The 20,477-nt window shown below is 38.8% G+C and overlaps 2 protein-coding genes across 2 annotated transcripts in view; both read right to left on the bottom strand.

Annotated features, from left to right (window-relative positions):
* NRG3 (neuregulin 3) overlaps nucleotides 1-20,477 on the bottom strand; it is a 1,079,756-nt gene that overhangs the window by 182,016 nt on the left and 877,263 nt on the right. The window lies entirely within an intron of this gene.
* LOC121036621 (ruvB-like 1) overlaps nucleotides 12,610-20,477 on the bottom strand; it is a 47,580-nt gene continuing 39,712 nt past the window's right edge. The window contains 2 exon segments of the mRNA XM_040485050.1: nucleotides 12,610-13,529; nucleotides 13,531-13,743. Coding sequence (XP_040340984.1) covers nucleotides 13,149-13,529; nucleotides 13,531-13,743 — 594 coding nt within the window. The 3' untranslated portion in view covers nucleotides 12,610-13,148.

The following is a 20,477-nucleotide window of genomic DNA, read 5'->3' as shown; positions in this document are numbered from 1 at the left end:
AAGTTCAGGAATTTCTGTCTCCAGTAAAAATTTTTATAAAACCAGAAAAAACTAAATAAAGATTCAATTATTTAACCCATTACAAATAAAAGAGAAAAGGTGATAAAAAATAATGGTGTTTTGTCAAAATATTCAGACAACCTGGCATAATTCCAGGCCTTGACAGTCATCACCATTGATGGAAATACTTAAAAGTCATGTTTATAAAAGGAGGTGGCAATGAGCCATTGTGAGCATCTCTGACTTCTTGGGTCTCATACATGCTTGAAGCCTCCATTTGATGTTTTCCTGTGATGCAACCAGCCTTCTGAAGAACATAACAGGACCCAACCAGTCTCAGCAAAACAAAATAAACAGTTCTCTAGCAAAAGAATAGAAAGGAGTTTGATTTTTTTTTGAACTATTTTTAAGGATCACTGAAGAAGGGGTGCCTGGGTGGCTTGTTGGTTAAGTGTCCAACTCTTTATCTCAGCTCAGGTCATGATCTTGTGGTTTGTGGGTTCAAGCTCCTCATTGGGCTCTGTGCTGACAGCAGGAATCCTGCTTGGGATTCTGTTTGTCCCTCTCTGCCCTTCCCTTGCTTGCTCTCTCTCTCTCTCTCTCTCTCTCTCACCCAAAATAAATAAATAAACTAAAAAAAAAAATAACAAAATAATTTTAAAAATATAAATATAAAAAAAAAAAAAAATCTCCACTAAAGCCAGCTTTTCCCTTTATCCTCACTGATATACCAAGACAAATTTGAGAATAAAAATCATTAGAAATAGCAGCAACACGTTAAAACATTTGATCCAAAGTCAGAACTCCTTGGAACAGGCCTGTGCCCACTGCCATACAGTTAACTGAAATCAGAGCAGCATTGGTAATTTTAGAGGAAGGCCATGAGTCCCAAGAGCTCAAGCTCACCAGATGCATCTCTATGGAGACTACCCTTGTTCAAAACCACACCAACTTTTTCACGCTCTAATATATTAGCTTTTCATCAGTGTGTTTGTTTCTGTTCTCCAGATACCTACCTTCCAGTGGATTTCATACCAGGGTCGGAAAGGACCTGTGTGACCCAGTACTGGAAAATCTTCAAGCCAATTTGCTTCTCACTCATTATCCTCCAAATACATTTCCCTCCCATTCACTCCTAGGACAGGTTCCTCTCTTTTCTACAACAGATGTAGGTAGAAGTTCTCCTGCTCCCCAGGTTCTCATGCTTCTGGTCTTTCTCATGCTTGCATCTCAGCCTACATTTCATCACATAGGTGAGCCTTCATTGGAATCCCCCCTTTGTTATCCTCTTGCACAATTTCTTGTTATTTTATCCATTGTGCTAGTGAAACTAGTTCACATTTTATATGTTACCTATTAGCTTATCGCCTTTTCCCCACTGGAATGAAAGTAATATTAAGGCAAGGATCCAGTCTTTGTTGTTCTCCAAAGACTCACCAATCAGAGTTTAGCTTAGACTTCAGCAGGTAGTTTCCTTCACAAAACCCTGTAGGTAGGTACTCCATTATCTGGGCTTAGTTAAGCACTATTCTAATTACCACCTACATCATCAATAATATTGTCTCTCTCAATCAAGGGGGGAAGACAAAATGTTTAAACAGGATGCTATTGACAACTACAGTATATAACAGTGGGCGGTTAGGGGCTGAAACCGACCTTCCTCAATAAGTCTAACCATTTCAATAAGTACACTGACTTTGGAATATCTTGGTGAACATGGGTTTTCATAGAAATTGAAGACTGCCATTAACCTCATGTCTGACACTGAATGGCTTAATCTTTTGAGGACAGATGAGGCCTGAGCCGCCTTCTGTAGGAAAACAGGTCTGAATAATCTAAATTCATTATTGTACTTACTAGTTGCACTTATACATGCATCTGCTTTACAGAGTTAATTTAAACATAGATTTGAGTTTTCATATAACACAGGAGTGATCTTCTAAAGCCAAAGTTTAAGGAAAAAAATAAAAAGGAAACAATATTCATGATCTGATTAGAAAGAAATTTATTTGCATACTAAGATGTTGTTGATACAAGCATCCTGAAAAATATATAGTGTCAAAGGAAATTTTAATGAAGTTATCTGCCCAACAGTCTTTATCCCCAATCAATAAAATAGCTATTTGCTGAAAACTATTTATAGAAAGAGATGTCACCTAATTTTTTGTCAAAAGTATAAAGGTATAGCTCTTAAAGGAGATGCTATATCACATGAAAATTTATCTAGGGAACATCTGTTTGGGGGGTTACTGTGAGCTACACAATTTGGACCAACTCTCTCATTGATAATACTAAGATAAATGATTAATATTAAATTAATTGAGATATATTTTAAAAATCTTTTTTAGAAGCATTATAGAGTGGAAATGATAACAGGGATTTATCAGGCCAATATCTAGATAAACAAGATTATCTAAAATGGTAAACAGAACATCAAAGCCATTTCTGGCCGAATGAATTTCATCCATCAGAGCAAAACTGAACTTTGCCCTGGATGGCCAAGGCTCACCCAAGTTTAGGACTTTAGTGCAATGTCTCCACAAGAAAGCTGAATTTTTAAATAACTACAAATTTTAGGTAAAGGTTAAGAAGGGAAATAAAACAAAATTGTCACTGTCCACCCTCAGGAAGCAACAAGAAAAACTGCAATGGTGCTGATTAGCAAAGGAGAAAATAAAAGTCCCGGAAAAGTCATAGCCTCAAATCTTTTCCACATATACAGTTCAAATTCCGCCTGAGTGGTCCAAGGAAGCTCAAGGCATGAAATTTATGAACTTCCAGGCACTCAGGCCTCCCAGGCATTAAGATAGGCAAATGCAGACGGGGCGCCTGGGTGGCGCAGTCGGTTAAGCGTCCGACTTCAGCCAGGTCACGATCTCACGGTCCGTGAGTTCGAGCCCCGCGTCGGGCTCTGGGCTGATGGCTTGGAGCCTGTTTCCGATTCTGTGTCTCTCTCTCTCTCAGCCCCTCCCCTGTTCATGCTCTCTCTCTGTCCCAAAAATAAATAAAAAACGAAAAAAAAAAAAAAAAGATAGGCAAATGCAGAAAAAAAGCATTTTTTCCCCAGGCCTGAAAAAAATTCATACCAGTAATTTTCAAGGAAGATCACCAGCCCAAAATATAAAGCAACGAAGTACCTAAGAAAACAAGTCTCCAAGAACAAAAATGAACAGTAAAAAACACAATTCTTCCAATATCGGATATGGTTTTCAACACAGCTTACAATGCTCTAAGAAAAAGGAAAATGCCAAGCTAGATAGTACCTGTCTGTAGCATGTAGCATGGCATGGTAAAATGCAACCTACTGGATTCTTTTAGTAGAATTCATATCAGATTAGAAATAGCTAAAACGATACATAGTCAACTGGAAATATAATAGGACTTTTCCAGAATGCAGCAGAAACCAAATAACATGGGAGAAATGAAAAGCATAATTAAGAGTCATGGGAGACTAAGGAGATCTAATAAGCATTCACAATTTCTAAAGAGAAGAGAAAGGGAATAAAATAGAGGCAACATTTGAAGACATAATGGATGAGAAATTCCAGAAAGGGTGAAGTAAGCACAGATTCAAGAGGCTAGAGAATTCCAAGTAGAAAAAAAGAATGCATTTAAGATTTATTACAGTGAAACTCCAGAGCTTCAAAAATGAAAAAAAAAAAAAAAGATTAAAATCAGCGAAAAAACTTGTTTACCTACAAAGGAAAAGCAGACTAATGACAATGCCAGAAGAGAGCAGGGTATCTTTATTGCGCTAAAGAAAAGAGATGCCTGGCTAGAAATTTACATCCAATGAAATTATCTTTTAAGAATGAGCCACAGATGCGGCTCCTGGGTGGCTCAGTTGGTTAAGCGTCCGACTTTGGCTCAGGTCATGATCTGGTGGTTTGTGAGTTTGAGCCCCGCATCGGGCTCTGTGCTGACAGCTTGGAGCCTGAAGCCTTCTTCAGATTCTTTATCTCCCTCTCTCTGCTCCTCCCCTGCTCGCACTTTGTCTCACTCTCCCTCAAAATAAATAAACATTAAAAAAATTTTTTTAAAAGAATGAGGCAGGGACACATCTAGACAGACAAAAGAGTTTGTTACCAGCCAAACCTCACTAGCAAACTATAAACATTCCATTTCACTTAAAAATAAGGTAAAATTTAAAATATATAACAAAAATATGCCAGGAAATTGCATTGCACCCACTAAAAGAGTAAAATAATGTAAAATTTATAAACTACCGGAGGAATAAAAATTAAATAGAAACAAAGACATAAGAATCTTTGCTTTCAGCCATGGTAGATGAATTGGAACTGATCCACCCTCCCTGCTGCACACAGCTAGAAAACAACTCTTTGCAGACATTGGGAACCCAGCAGTGTAGACCTGTGATCACTGACAGTGGAAAATGAGGGCAACCAAATGAGGTGAGTGAGGCTTCTGATTGCCCTGGGTTCTCCTCTGGATATGTTTTCCAGACGATGGCAGAGGGCATCCCAAGCAGCGCATGATGGGTCTCACTAAATTGAGGAAACAGGCATAGAAGTTTGGGAGGCTGAAACAGCTCCTGAAAATAATAGCTTCTTGTGGCTTCTGGTGTGCTGTTAGTTCTTGTATCAACTGGCAGGGGCAGCCGCCTGTCCATAGCACCGGTTAAATACAGTCTGTGGTTTTTCCAGTACTTGCAGAAGCTCACTGCACTCTCTGAAACATAGCTCCGGCTGGCCAGTGCTCTTTCTCTGAGCTTGGAGGCTTCAAAGCCAACTGAACTGCACTGCTCTCTCAGAGATCTGAGTTTCAACACATGGGTCCCTTCCTGTAAGCTACTATCGTTCAGTAATGTTAATCTCTCCGTTTCCCCAATCATACGGCGAAATGTACATATGATAGCTGCTTATCAGTCGCCACCTCTGTGATAATTCAAGGTTCTTTTTGTGTGTGTGTTTTGTGTTTCTAGTTATGAAATTACATGTGCTATATAGTTTACATCTGCTAACAGTTCTTTATATTAAATTACTTAAAAAAAAACAAAAACCTGGTGAGGTCTGTCTCCTCACTGAATCTGCCTGATACACTGGTACACGAAGAAAATTCAACTCAAGATAGATTAAAGATCTAAATGTGAAAAGCAAAGGCATACAACTTTTTGAATGTAATGCAGGAATATATTTTCAGAAATTCATCATAGGGATACATTTCTTAGATGAGACACAAAAAGAACAAACTAAAGGAAAAGAAAACTAAACACAGGTAAAATTTAAGCTAAAATGCAGAATTAACTTCTATTCATCAAAAAGCATCGTAAACCAAGTGAAAGCCCAAATTGGGAGACTGGGGAGTCATTCCCAACACAAGCACAGCACATACCACACGTGCACACCTAAGAAATATTTTGAAACTAATAATGGAGTATTATTAGTCAACGTGGAAAAGGTTGGAAACCAAAGAGAAAATTGGGCAAAGTTTGACCTGAGAAGCATTAAAAAAAGGGGGGTGGGTGTTCAGATGGCCATAACACATAAGAAAATATGGTTAAGGAAATATAAATTATGTCCAAGACAAGATACATTTACATATGTAAAGGTGGCAAATTGAAAATCACAAAATACCACCTGTTGTGATGGATACAACAATCAAAATGTCAATTAGTGTAACTGCTTTGGTAAAAACTGCAGCATAGTCTAACATATCTGGATATGCACATCACTTTTCAATTCAGCTAACCAATTTCTCGTTGATACACTCTAGAGAAATGCTACTGGTGTGGCAGGACACATATACGGGACTCTGACTTTTTTTCCCCGTCATTTCAAGTTTTTGGTTCTTGCTTTCTGACATGCAATAGCAGAAAATGGCTTTCTTTTCCAGTGCCTGTGGAGCCCTCTCCTTCAAATGCTGTGTAAATTGTTGAAAATAAAGCCTGAAACCTCTCTGTAAACACACAGGAAATCAATGAAAGATTCATTAAAGCACAGTATCCGAAGTAATCATAATTTGTTTTATTAAGGATTTTGAGTAACAGGAAACTTTTCAATAATCTTTGCTGTGCTTAAGATAATAATGCCATTAATTGGTTTCCTTGAGAGACTTCCTGGGTATTTTATGAACGATTTCTTTTTCACACTCCTGGGAAAGAAGTCATCATGCATTCAAATTGCAATCGATGCAAGCAACGCTATGGAAAGTGATTGTCTTCTCCACTGGATGTGCTTCAATTATTTCATGTTCTTAATCCATTTATCTCTGTTGCAAAGAGTGAGGCACCAGGAGGGAGAGAACATTTCAGGCAAGTTTGTGGCCAGATGGATCAGAGGGGATTTGGGCATAAAAACCGCAGTGAAAATGAACACCAGACATAGCAAACTATGTATCCCAGTTTGCAAATTAAGTATGTCAGTAAATGGTTGACCTTGGGAATGCTGAACCCTCTCAGGCACAAAGTTGTTTAAATGTAGGAAGTATTGCTCGAGGAAGTTTTCTTGTGACTTAGATCAAAAACATCTTTCGAGGACCTAATATGTGAAATGAATGATAATACGCATTTGTATATTTCATTTTCAATTTCTTTAGATAGCCCTCATTCTATGAAAAATTGAAAGTCCCAATAACAAAACTGTATGCTATAAGACCATAATAAAATAAATATAACATGAATTCATTCACTCTAAAATAGAAGGGGAAGAACTGTATTCTAATATTTGTTTATGTTATTTGAGGTAATTCTCAAATAATCTGATAATGTTAGTGATAATGATAAACCACAATATTAACATTTATTGGCTATTCCCTTAGGCACTGGGGCCACACGACACACAGATATTATCTTATATAATCGTCACAACAACCTTATACAGGAAGGTGAAATATTTTTATAGGTGAAGAAGCTGAGGTGAAGAAAACCTAAGCTACTTATTTAACTTTACATTGATTTGAGCCCGAGTCTGTCTGCCTCCAATTGACACTGCTTGTTCTACTGAATATCTCAGCCTCCTGAGTTTCTTGAGCATCTAGTGTCTGCTAAGACAGCATGAGGTGCAAAGAACTGAATAGGGAGTTCCCTCATGGTGCTCTGTTATTGTCAAGAGTATAAAATACAGAAAAATAGAGAAAAAATTCAAAAGAAAAGGACAATCATTAAACTTAGGTACAATGCCATATGCCATGGGGGCACAGTAAATAAAAGAAGGTGCTGTTTGGGGACGGGGTGCACCAGGGAAAGTTCACAGAAGAGGAGGCACAGAAAGTGTTTTTACTTTATCTTCACAATTAAGGAAGGGGTGTTGAAAAATGGGAACACAGAGCTCAGACTGGAGAATATATGACTTGAAAGGAATGTCTGCTAATTTCTACCAGTCAAAGTGATCATCTGAATAGGGTGTGAGCTCATTAACTACCCTCCAAACATGTGTAAGGACTCCAAGACTGTCTACTCAACATGTGAGCTTGTGGCATTGCTACCACCTGGGACCTGTGAAATTCAGAACCTCTGGCCTTGACCCAGACCTCCTGGAATGGAAGCTTAATTTTCACAAGATCATCAGGGGATTTGAATCCCCTTATATTTTGAAGAGCACTGACTAGATCGAAACGATGAGTGTAAGACAAGCTGATGAAAGTTGTGTGACTGACTTCACTATACCTGGGATACTCTAACCCTGACAAGGCAGTGTGTGTCCCATAGCAGGAAGTGAACTGATACCTAATATCCCACACTTGATTTTTTTTTTTTTTTTTTTTTTTTGGTCAGGGAAGGTAAATTCGAGAATGTGTATATTCTCAGAAAATGACAGGCCATATTGAATGCCAGGACTCTGGAAACAGGGTCAGTTTTGACTGCAGTTCCAAGCCCAACAAAGGGAAGTTACTTGGCAATCAAAGGGTGTCTGGATGAAAGTGAATTGAAGAGTCATTCACATTCATCAAGGCTATACTTCACACATGCTTTCTTATTTAAGCCTCTCTTTAAAAGAGAGTACTCTGAGGTTTGGAGAGAATAAATGATTTTCCCAGGTGTGATTATAGCAATAATAGTAATGGTAATTTTGTAGGTAGCATTTACTGTGCACTTACTATGTTCAAAATACTGGGGTAAATACTCTTGTACCCATTATCTCATTTAACTTTCACTACAACTCTGTGAGAGTATATTATTTCCTCTATTTTATAGCTAAGGAAATAGAAGAGAAGGCAGTTGAAATGATTTGCTCCAGGTCATACAACTAATAAATATGTATGCTTGAATATATAGGTGTGTTTGACTCAAAAGCCCACACTCTTTTCATCAATACCAAAGAAACCCCAAAGGTCATCCTTTATTCATCTGCAATCTTCTCAAAGTGCATCAAAGACATTCTTACTTCTCTCATAAACTTTCAAACAAAAAGAGAGAGAAAGAAGAAGGAGGAGGGAGGGAGGGGAGAAAAGGAGAGGGAAGGGGAGAGGAGAATGAAAGAATGGAAGGAAGGAAGGAAGGAAGGAAGGAAGGAAGGAAGGAAGAAAAAAAGAAAGAAAAGAGACAGAGGAAGAGAGGGAGGGAGGGAGAGAAGGAGGGAGAGAGGAAGGAAGGGGGAAAGAAATGCTTTAAGGTGAATAATTATAAATAACAAGATTTCTAAGATTTGCCAGTGAAATTACTGAACCAATGTTTGGTAAAATGTGCCCTTCAGCAAAGATGAAATAAGTATACTTTTGTCAATGCAGTTGTCTTCATTGATTTATCAGGAGATGGATGGGTAACTGGATTTTCCTACCTATTCTGTCACGTAGAGTCTCACACAAGTAAGTGCAGAGATAGTTAAATGTAATTTACAAAGATATTAACTAAGCATTTCCAAAATATACTACTAAACCAACCTCCACACCCACATGTCAAGTTCTCTAATTTCCCAGTTGTACTACAACAAAATCAATAGATATGTTTGCATTCATCCAACACATGTACCTTTACTGGAGGGTAGAATGATTTAGAAGAAGTATAGGAGTTTGGCTCCCAACCTAAGTCACATAGGCTCAGACAAACTCTCTAATCCTTTCTAGGTTGTGATTCCCTCCACCATAAACAAGCATTTGTGTTACCTCAGAAAATAGTTGTAAGAATTCAACACAATCACAAAGTAGAGTCTAGTGGATAGTACTGCTTCATGGATGGCCCTTCTCTTCTATATTAACCCTAGTGTTTTCACATAGTCCTGATTTGAAAGATACATCTTTGCGTCTTGAAATGAATATATACGAATAGACATAAGTTGACAATGATCTGCCAGATGCTGAACAGTTGTCATAATCTCTAGGATTTTACTTTATTGTAGGCGTGTTTAGTCTATTAAATCTGAGGTTTACCAATTTGATCACCTTGAACTGTACACTTGTGGGGTTTTTAAAAATTATTTTTAGAGTGAAAAGAAAGAGAGTGTGAGTCAGGGAGGGGGGCAGAGGGAGGGAGAAAGAATCTTTAGCAGGCTCCATGCTGACCATGGAGCCCAACGTGGGGCTCAATCCCATGACCTGGGATCATGACCTGAGCAGAAGTCAAGAGTAGGTCTGCCAACCAACTGAGCCACCCAGGTGCTCCTGTACATTTGCTTTCACTGAAGTTAGATGATGCAGAGTAGCTCCAGGCTGACTTCTAAAGTAGGAGATATGTCCAAACCCTTCTGTGCTCCACTTTCTGCTGCTGCACACCCTCCCTGACTTTCAGATATTGACATTTATCTGAGATGATATTCATTTGTGGCACTACATCAAGACTTCCCCTTTCTCAGTCCCGAGTGATCTCTATTCTTTCTCCTAATGCCTCACTAAACACTCTTTAAGTATACGTGATATCAATGAGGTAGTAGAGTAAAATTGATTTTAAAAATTCACAGTAAGTGCAAATAACCTCTAATGGATTTTGCCGTTCTTTCTACCCAGATCATTGCTATTTCTAGCATGCAGCCTGAGAGCAAATTAAGTCTATGCTTAATGCTGAAATTTTCCTAATTTTTGTTAAAAGATGCTTTCCTCATATTCCCCAAATGAAAATTGGTCAGTGCAGCTTACATATAAGACACTTTGGTAATTTAAAGGAACCCAGAGAAATCAAAGCACGGGCTAGCAATGAATCTTATTGAGTGTTAAATTGAATTTGTCTACTGGAACAGATAATCTGAATTTACCATTGCATCACATGAATGATATGCGCAGGAAGCAAATATCACAGGAACATATGAGCATCCTCCAGAATACTGCTCTCCCTAGAAATTCTGTGCACTCTTCAAACACTCTTAAAAGATAAGCCATGTTTGCCCCAGGTAAACAGACTTCTCACCGGCTCTCTGTTATATTTGACTCTGTGCTGACACTCAGTAGCTTGGCAAAAGACAGCTGAAGATTCCAATTTTACATTTTCCCAAAATCTAAAATTATCAACTCTGTGGACACCAGTGACACAATGATTAACCCTCACTTCTATCATATGATGATGCCTGTAATTCATTGTTGGAGGGCTTGGCAATCTGCTAATGGCCTTCATTCCATCTGGAATATGTCAGCTCATTTTTTAAAGACAGAAAGACAAAACAAAGAGTTCTGAACACTATCTTGCCAATGTGCAAAGAAGATGATATAGAGTCACCACTTCAACTATAAGTTTTCATGTATATTTCAGTCCTATACTCGAATTCCCAGGGCATGCTGATCCCAGCATCACAGATAAAATTTCTCCAAATTCCCAAAATTAAACATGGTGTTTGGATTGACACACTTAAAGGATTTCACAAGATACATCCAGACTGTTGTCACATCTTGGAAGAATGACTTTTCTCTGTTGAACCACACTAGTCTCTGCATAACAGGAGTATTCAGCACATACCCAGTCTTCAGGAATTAGTGTCTTAAGAGCTCTTTGTTGCATTTATTTTTATTCCACTGTTCTTCCTGTGAACAAAATGGCCATTTACCCTAGTGTAATTGCTTTTGCCCTTTCAAAAAGACTCAATCAAGTTTTTCCAGCCATCCAGCTTCCCCAAATCGTTTCACCTTAGTTAGGCATTGTTACTAGGTAACAGCCTTTCTAGCCTGACTTGTCCAGTTCCCCTGTGCATCAGTGGCCCATGCCACATCAAGTCTAACGATCTGGAGTCTGCTGAAGGTCACTGTTAAGTCAAATAAAAACATATAACTAGATGACTCCCAGTCACATTTAAAAACCTGTTTGGCTGGGGGCACCTAGATGGCTCAGTTGGTTAAGCATCAACTCTTCATTTCAGCTCAAGTCATGATCTCACAGTTCTTGAGTTGGAGCCCCATGTCAGGCTCTCAGCTGAAAGTGTGGAGCCTGCTCGTATTCTCTCTCTCTCCCTCTCTCTCTGCCCATCCCCTGCTCTCTTGCTCGCTCTCTCTCTCTCTCTCAAAAATAAAGAAATTAAAAAAAACCTGTTTGGCTGGCATTTCAGGCTTTTTGATCACCTGATATTCTTCTCTTAGTTTTGATACATCTTGCTTGGTTTTCTGTAGTCTGGTTGCTAATCTATAATTTCAAAATATTTTTGTGTAGAAAATAGATTGTCAGTAATATTTGTGCCACATTCACCATTTTTATGACGATCAACAGCAAGAGTGCTAACATTGAGTACTTACTAAATTAAAGGCAATGGACTCAATATGCAACATGCACTTTCTCCTTCCCCACAAAATAGGGCACAGTGAATTACCTGAACTTGGAATTCAAAAGTTGTTGAATGAATTAATGATACTCATTATTGGGATGCTTAATTAAGCCAAGTCAATGGTAGTGATCAAGTATGCTTCCTTTTCCTGCCTATAGGTAAAAATAATTAGGTTCATAATAATTTATCTGGGGCTTTCTCACTTATTAAAACAACAAACAAACAAACAAAATCCTAACCAAATCAAAGATTCCCCTCCCCACCCCATGGGCAGCAAAGATATAGAAACCCAGAGTAGTATTAGAAAAATTTTTCTAGTGTTACCTTGATTTTAGTTAATTTGAATATAGTTTTTTAGTTGTCAGTAATGGGTTCTATAAGACAAATATTCATTACAGGGGATGATAAGGACAGAGAGATCACATCCAAGGACAAGAAAGAAAATGGGCTTGAATGTCAAAACGAAAGTAAAGAGAATCAAAGGCAAGAACTTCAATGAAGGCATTGAAGTCAAAGGTTAAATCCAAACATGGATATAAGAAATTCATTTTAGGCCTTTTCTCTGGGGCCAAGAAGTTTGTGCAGGGCCTAGCACCTCTGTCCTAAGTGTTAGCACCTGCATGGAACCAGGATCATGGCAAGAGAGAAAGTAAAAGGAGCTCACTGAAACTCATTGAGCTCATTGAAGCCACTTTTCTAGTTGAACCGTTGCCAAGGATTAGACATACTTGCAATCTAAGGAGGAATCTTGATGGAGTCAGTGGAAACAGCCTGTTTTTTAGCATAGAATCCTACACAGACACTGCCTGCTACAATATCCCAGTTGGCTTCCAGGAGTAGAAGGAACCCCAGAGACAATCAGTCATTGCTGTGTGGTGCATGAATCTTCCACTAGTATTGTCAGTATGGGCTCTTGTCCTTTGTTTGAATTTCTCAAAATATTGTCTCCCACATGGCACTCCAGTTATTACAAGAGACCAAAATCTTTTTACCTCCCTTACTTTCTGGACAACGGAACTCTTCTAAAGAAATACAACCTCAATAACTAAGTCCCCGCATCTTTTGTTAGAACTCTAATGCTGATTAACACCATTGTTAACATTAATCTGTTCCATGGCATAGAGTAAGTACTCAGTAAATGACTGGCAGACTGCCCAATGATATGTTTTCTGCATGGTCATCTTCTCAATTGTTTAATTCCACTATCAAAAGGTTGACTGACCTCAAATTATCCCAAAGTTTTTGGGGACTCCCCAGTTCCTTACATGGTGTCTCTGTTACTTATTCTCCGTGTTCTAGCTGATCCTATCCCAGCTAGTCCTTCTGCCGTGAGGAGAATGGGAAAGGATGCAGGATTGAGAAATATGACTACAAATGAAGTTGATCCTAGATTACCAAAGAGCTTGAGTTCTACATTGCAAACTTGGCCAAATCTCTGTAGGCCAGTGATTCTCAATGTGCATGTGGCGGGCCGTAGATGTATTAAGAACTCTTCATGATTCCTTCTGTCTGGGCTCAGATTTTAATAATCTGTTTCATTTCCTGTGGGGTGTACAGCATGTTCCCAATGATTATCACGTGGTCCAGAAGGTCAAGAGGGATGTCATGAGGAGAGGTGCTGTCCTCAGTATCCCTGATGACACAGATGCCTCGGTTGGATGCAAAGATGATGATGGAGGCAATAGAAGATTCCAGGTCCCAGTGCAGGTAGGTGAAACACTCGATGTCCGGCATGTGGACTTCATCAACAAAGAGCACACCTGGAACTAGCTCAGCAATACCCTGATCAATATACTTATTCACCACCTTGTTAGTCTCCCCTTGCAGTTTGTCTGTGATTTCGGTCTTCTTTGGCTCCATTAACTTGCCCATCATAGACAGGATGTTCCCCCCCCTCCCCCCCAGGGCCATGTGTTGGCCACATCCAGTCATGCAAGGACACATACTGGATGATTTCTTTCTTCTTGTGAATATCCCCTTTTGGTAAGGTGACATACTCTTCCACTTCAAGGTCGAATTCTGTGACGTAAGTATCATACCCGCTTTTCCTCTTCACAGCACCATTGTTGGCTTCGATGTAGGTCACATATCCAGCTTCTACTCCGAGTTTCTAATAAATCTGAGTTTGTTGTTGTTGTTGCTGCAAGTGATGCTATCTGCTGTCATTAAAAAAAATGATGAGGGGTGCCTGGCTGGCTCGACATCAGCATCAGCTCAGGTCATGATCTACAGTTCATGAGTTCAAGTCCAGTTCAAGTTCAAGTTCATGTGGGGTTGTGTGCTGACAGCTCCAGCATGGAGCCTGCTTTGGATTCTCTTTCTCCCTCTCTCTCTGTCCCTCTTCTGCACACACATGCTCTCTCTCTCTCAAAAATAAATAAAGAAACATTTTTTAAAAAATACTGACATTTTCTTTGACAGAGAGGTGCTTCTTGCCCACCATGCCCTCCTTGAAAACAAAATAGGGCCCAATAATAAGCCTCGCCTTCAGAATTTAAGATACAAGGCTTGGGTCTTCTGGTCCTTGGAACTGTAAACAGGAACCTACAAATTAGTCCGAGGGTCTCTCATAAGTATACAGCAGACAATAACAGGGTGCATCCACTCATCTCTACAGGAAATGAGAGAGGTTTTCATTGTTACTTATTTGACTAATGTATAGATTTGTGTGAAATTCTGTTCAGAGTTTATAGTCTCTTGTGTACGGCCTTATATACATGTAAATCCAGTAATGTTTCCTCAAATTGAGACTACCTTCTCTCTCTCTTGTTTTAGTACAGAAAGGTCTTTTGTCAGTAGGATTGTTTCATTCACCTAACACTACAACTTGCTTTTATCTTGGTCTGCACCGACCTGAGTGGGTTTTGTGATGTTGCAAATATCAGGGTGCGATGTGCTATGAGGAAGGGGAAAAAGGTATTGCATATTTTTTTTTTCAAGCAATTACTCAAAGATACCACCTCATGCATATAAAAGAGTATTCAAAGGGCAGTGAACAGCAGTGCAGTTCTAGAGGGTGACATCTTGAACAATTTTAGGGACATTTTGAGATATTTTAATGCAGTCACAATTATTTTAATAGTTACTCTATTGTAGTTTCTATGGACTGTCATTAAAATGCTTAATTCCTTCCATAGGGCTGAGAACAAAAACAAGCTAAGGACCTATTGCCCTCGAAGAAGGCAGAGCCAGTACAGAAACACAACACTGAGTGGTAACACTCACATTATTTTTTATGTAAATGGAACCCCCTAAACATAGTGTCCTTGTGCTACACAACATCATTTGCAGTTGAGACAGAATGAAGTCAGAGAAGGCAAGTAAGTTATTGCATGAGTCCACTTCAGAGGTATAGAAAGACCTGGCACAGTAGTAGTTAAATGTGACAGGAGGGAACAGATTTGAGAAATAATCTGGAAGCAAAAATAAACAGACAAGGATGTTTGATTAAGTGGCAGCATGAGGAAAAGAACAGAGATGGATGCTTTGGGAGATAAGAATCTAAGTTCCAAGCTATAGAACTTTATTTTTTTTTTCAACGTTTATTTATTTTTGGAACAGAGAGAGACAGAGCATGAACGGGGGAGGGGCAGAGAGAGAGGGAGACACAGAATCAGAAACAGGTTCCAGTCTCCGAGCCATCAGCCCAGAGCCTGACGCGGGGCTCGAACTCACGGACCGCAAGATCGTGACCTGGCTGAAGTCGGACGCTTAACCGACTGCGCCACCCAGGCGCCCCAGCCAAGCTTTAGAACTTTAGATGAGGCATAGATTAAACGCTAAGTAGTGACTTTGGACCTGGTCCATCTGAGGTGCCAGTGAGACACAGGAAAAAGGCAGCTGGCTGGTCATACATGGGTCAGGTCATGAATAGGGCATGTTAGGAATGCAGGCACATTGAAGTGTATTCAATTTTATAAGTTGCTGCAGCCACTGAGTAGAGTGAACTGAAAGAGGTAGCCAAGAGAGAGCCATAGGAAATCTCCCTTTTCTGTGGCAATGACAGAGAGGAGCCCCTGAGGCAGAGCAGGAAGAAGTGGCTGGATGAGAATTAGGATTGTCATCTACTGGTGGCCAGAGTAGGAGAGAGTTCCAGAAAATCAAGTGTTAAATACAACAGAATGAAAATAAAGACTGATACAAATGTTTATTTTCTTTGTGTGTGTGTGTGTGTGTGTGTGTGTGTGTGTTTCCTTTTTAGAGTTTAATTTCTCTAATCACCTCAATCTGGAGTTTTCCTAATCTTGGTAGATTTTATTCTTTCGTACCTTCTTTATTTATCTTACCTACTTAAAAATATGTTGGGTTGTAGTTTTCTATTGTTTTGGATGTATCTTTTTGGCATAATTTCATTGCCTGAATCATTCTGCCTTTATTTCCTCTTCCTCATAATGACTTATAATAGTTCTGTATGGAAATCGACCATGATCCATTTCTCATTCTCTTCTTCCTGCTCCTCCTCCACCTTCTGCTCCTTCTCTGGAGTCTCCTTTTACTTTTAGGAAGGTGGGTGGGTCGGAGCAGTTTTCCCAGCATTATGGCTCTAGAGCTCCCTCTCCTGTCATTTTTGCAAAGTAATAACAACAACAAAAAAATATGACCTCACATTTACTGTAATGCTGTGTCTGTTCCTTTTCCTTATTTAAAAACAACAAACAAACAAACAAAAACAAAATTTTCTTTCCTTTGCTTCTTTGATAAGTTTGGGTTCTTTCCCATTAGTTTCTCATCAGTGTGGGTGTTTGTCCTGGAGGGAAGCTTCATTTGATTAGTTCTGAGAGTCCATGGGGCCCAGACTGCCCTAGCACTTTCAAATCTCACTGCAGAGCTCTTGGTCTCACCCATAAAATGACTAAGCTACTACTCTATGGTGGACCCAATAGGCTTCGAGAAGGAGTCTGGCAATCTGGGGCTACAGTGGGGCTTTAGGATCTTCTTTTAATATTAAGTTCATGAAGATTTTGCAGTGATATCCATAATTCGTGTTAGTTTTATTAACCGCATAATGTTTTCAATGTCTTATTGGGTAGAACTTATACTTCAGAAGGATGCAACATGTCCCATGACCTCACATGAGCATGGGAGCACACATGTAACCCTGTTTGACAAGCTCATAGGTCTTAGAGTTCTCATTACAGTTGTGGGGGACACTGACCAGAGTTCAATGGGAAGAATTATGTATGCTGCTTTTAAGAACATACATAACTAGAGGCACCTGGGTGGCTGAGGCAGTTGAGCGTCTGACTCTTGATTTCAGCTCAGGTCATGAACCCTGGGTGGTGGGATCCAGCCCTGCATCAGGCTCTGTGCTGAACGTGAAACCTACTTAAAATTCTCCCTCCCTCTCTCCCTCTCTCTCTCTCTCTCTGCCCCTCTCCCCCTATCTCTCTCCTTCTCAAAAAAATTATATATATATACATAACTCAACATGCATTCTTTGGTAAAGGAAAAGATAGGGATGAGACTTCAGAGAGAAACATAATTGAAGGAAAGAAGGAACTTCTTTTAGAATTAAGAAGAACATAATATATATTTTTAAGTATAAGAGGTGAAATAAAATGGCAAATATTGAATAAAGGATAGTCAAAAGAATAAAATACAAAATAATTTTTAAAAAGCTTTTTATAAAGGGATTAGTTCTGAAGCGCACGCGCGCGCGCGCGCACACACACACACACACACACCCAATACCTCTTCCCTTGAGATACCAAATGATCATCAAACATTTGTTTGAAGATCTTCAGTAATGGGGAGACAGTTACTCCAGACAAGACTAGCTACAGAGAGGTCTGCACTTTATCGATTAGAAGACTTTCATTTCCTGCATTTTTTACACATGCAATTTATTCCCTCTTTCTCAGTGTCAGCCGTGGAGAAGAAATTAATTTCTGTCTACATGATGGTTAACCTGGAGAAACGTGAGATTTCAATAGAAAAAGAAGTAAAGATTAGTTCTCTTTTGTCCAGCACCAATGACACATTTGGATGAGTAACCACTATTGTGAACAGAAGAGAGATGCATTAGAGGAAGAAAGTATGCAGAGATGTAAAGGTTGACAGAGGAAGAGAATTACAAGGGAAGATTTATGCTAGCTGAGCCGATCTGCTCTGGCAAAACTATTATTCTAAAAATGTGTTTGTTTGAGCCCAAGATCCATTTTATGAGAGCTGGAAGTCTAAGCTTGAGGGCAACATAGTAGGTTCTACCCAAGAGCCCATTTGGTCTGCAGCCAAATTCAGCTCTTAGGAATGTGGCAGTGCTTACAATTAATACTTTTTCTTCTGTTTATTAAGCACTGTATTTAGTCACAAAGCTTTAGCCTTTAGGGAGTAAACAGAGTAAACAAATGAGCAAGATTAGGCTTTTATTAAACCAAAAATTGCATTGCTCAGCTGAATAAGCACCAATTTATATTTACTAATGAGATAACGCTTCAGGCTAAGGAATGCGTTTTGGTTATATGGAAATTCAATCTGATCAGTTAACACCAAAGTTTTGGAGAGTACAGAGATTCATTTCCTACCAGACTCCCATGACGTTAGTTCTATATTTTGAAACTCACATGGAACCCAAGGGATGATTTGTGGGAAAGAGCAGGGATTTCATCATGGATTTGTGGAATCTGATTTTTTTTTACACACACAAACAAAAATTATGGGTAACATTTTGAGCAAGATGGCATATTGAATTTGTTATTTGAGGGATTTTCCTATACTCTGAACATATAACAAGGAGGCACAAAAGTAAAAAAACAGAAAAGCTAAAGACAGCTGGGCTAACATCAAGAAAACACAAATATGCAGAATAGAAACACAGAGTGATATTCACAGCTGAAGACTACTCCAGGCAGTTTGGGGAACAGAGGCAGAAAGTGGTAGCTGAAGAGTTCAGCTATTATAAGTGAAAGAAAGGGACAGAAAATGTAGTGTACTGTATTATGACTACAGCAAATTACTCATTAACCCTCTTGGGAGAAAAATCCACTTTTCTGTTATTAGTGTGAGACTTCACCTTATGACTTGCTCAAGCCAAAGCAATGTAAGCAAAAGTGATATGACTCTTTGTAGAAGAAGCTTTAGGAGCCAGTGACCAGTTTCTCCATATTCCCTTGACCAAGAAATAGAAAATCCCATCTGCCAAGGTCTCCAAATGAAGGTGATAAAGAAACATAGTCACCACACCCAGAGCAGACATTAATGTAAATGAGAAATGAAAATGTTTTTTTTTTTAAATGCCAGAGAAATAGTGGGGTCATTAGTCATCGAAATATAACTTATGTTATTCTGATCAATGCCTGGATCAGTGAAGGTTAGAAAATGATGGGTTGAGGAGAGTGTGTCACTGCATACTTCCCAGAGTTCTAGTGTTTAGGTAGCTACATACCCAGGGAGATGACAGCCAGAGCCTCACAATAAGACACAAACAGATGCCTCCTGGTTGGTGACTAATCTGCCATACCCCTAATGCAGTTAGCATGGTCATGTCCAATCACACTGTAACAATGTGTGTGTGTGTGTGTGTGTGTGTGTGTGTGTGTGTGTACTACACGTTAAGGTTTTTGTAAGCAGGAAAAAGTCAGCATAAACAGAAAGAAAAGTGAAAATGAAGCAAAACAATATCCCACTCAAAAATGAGTCAATAAATCCAAATTCCAAAATTCATTATGAAATGCAGTGTTAAAATTACAACCATCACATCCAACACACAGGAGGGGAATTAACTCCAGATGGAATGACAATTTTTTTGAGTTATAGAAGACTGCTTCAGGAGAAAAGTTTTTTTTTTTTTTTAATTTTATTTTTAAAAAAAAAAAATTATAAATCAAAAAAAAATAATGAGAAATATAAAAACTCTGATTTTACAGGTAGATTTTGGAAAGAGCAAATCAAATATACAGAGGATGGAAAAACTTCATTATGAAAAAAAAAAAAACCTGGTTGCAGTATAAGAAAGGCTTGTAAGTTGGAAGATAATATTTAAAATTTCACTCAGAATGCAATAGCAAGACCAGTACCAAGAAAATATCATATGAGAGAGATGAGGAATAGATTAAAGACTCCAATATGCAGCAAAAGAAACTCTAGAAGGTTAGAAAAAAAAGGAATGACAGAGGAGCAATATTTGAAGAAAAAATAGAAAAAAAGATTTTCAGAATTAAAGAATATATAAATCAAATTTAAAATGCCCTTTGAACATCTAGCAGAAAAACTGAAGATAAATTCACATCAAGATGTGTTTTGCTGAATCTCTAGGAACATTTAAAACCTAGGAGAGAAGTAACTTCCAAGGTAAGGAGCTCCAAAACACCACTCCTCCATTAAATCTATGAAATTATAAATTATAATTTGCTAAAATTATAAAAAATAAACTTTTCCAAAACTCTGAAAATTAACTCAAGGCTTGGTAAGAACAGCAAGCTTTGTCTCATTTTAACCAGCTCTATTCCCATCACCTACTCATCGCTGTGGCAGCCTTCAGAACTAACATGTAGCAATCATGGAAGCTGTGATAAAAAGAAACCCAGCAGCCACTGGAAGAAGTGGAAAGGGTTTTCAGATCCCCAGAAATCCAGAACTAGAAAATTATCACTATTTGGCTTGTCCCAAATATAGGACTACTCTTTATTTGACCTGGCTCAGAGCTTGTTTAGTAAGGAGAATCCTGTGCCTAGGGAGTTCGTCAAATCAATTAGCTGCAATTGTTCAACATTGATTGTGGTTGTCTGAGGCAGCAACACAAGCTGGCCAAAGACTTAAGAAGAAAATGGGGGAGAGGGGAGAAGTATCCATCAAGGCATTGAAGATTTCCATCAAGTTCTTGGGGATCTAGAATGCTGTGCATAT

This window comes from Herpailurus yagouaroundi, unplaced genomic scaffold (genome assembly GCF_014898765.1).
Source record: "Herpailurus yagouaroundi ecotype Mexico unplaced genomic scaffold, PumYag 163, whole genome shotgun sequence".
Classification (NCBI taxonomy): domain Eukaryota; kingdom Metazoa; phylum Chordata; class Mammalia; order Carnivora; family Felidae; genus Herpailurus; species Herpailurus yagouaroundi.
The sequence above is the reverse complement of the archived record's forward strand: the minus strand, read 5'-3'. Positions and strand labels throughout refer to the sequence as shown.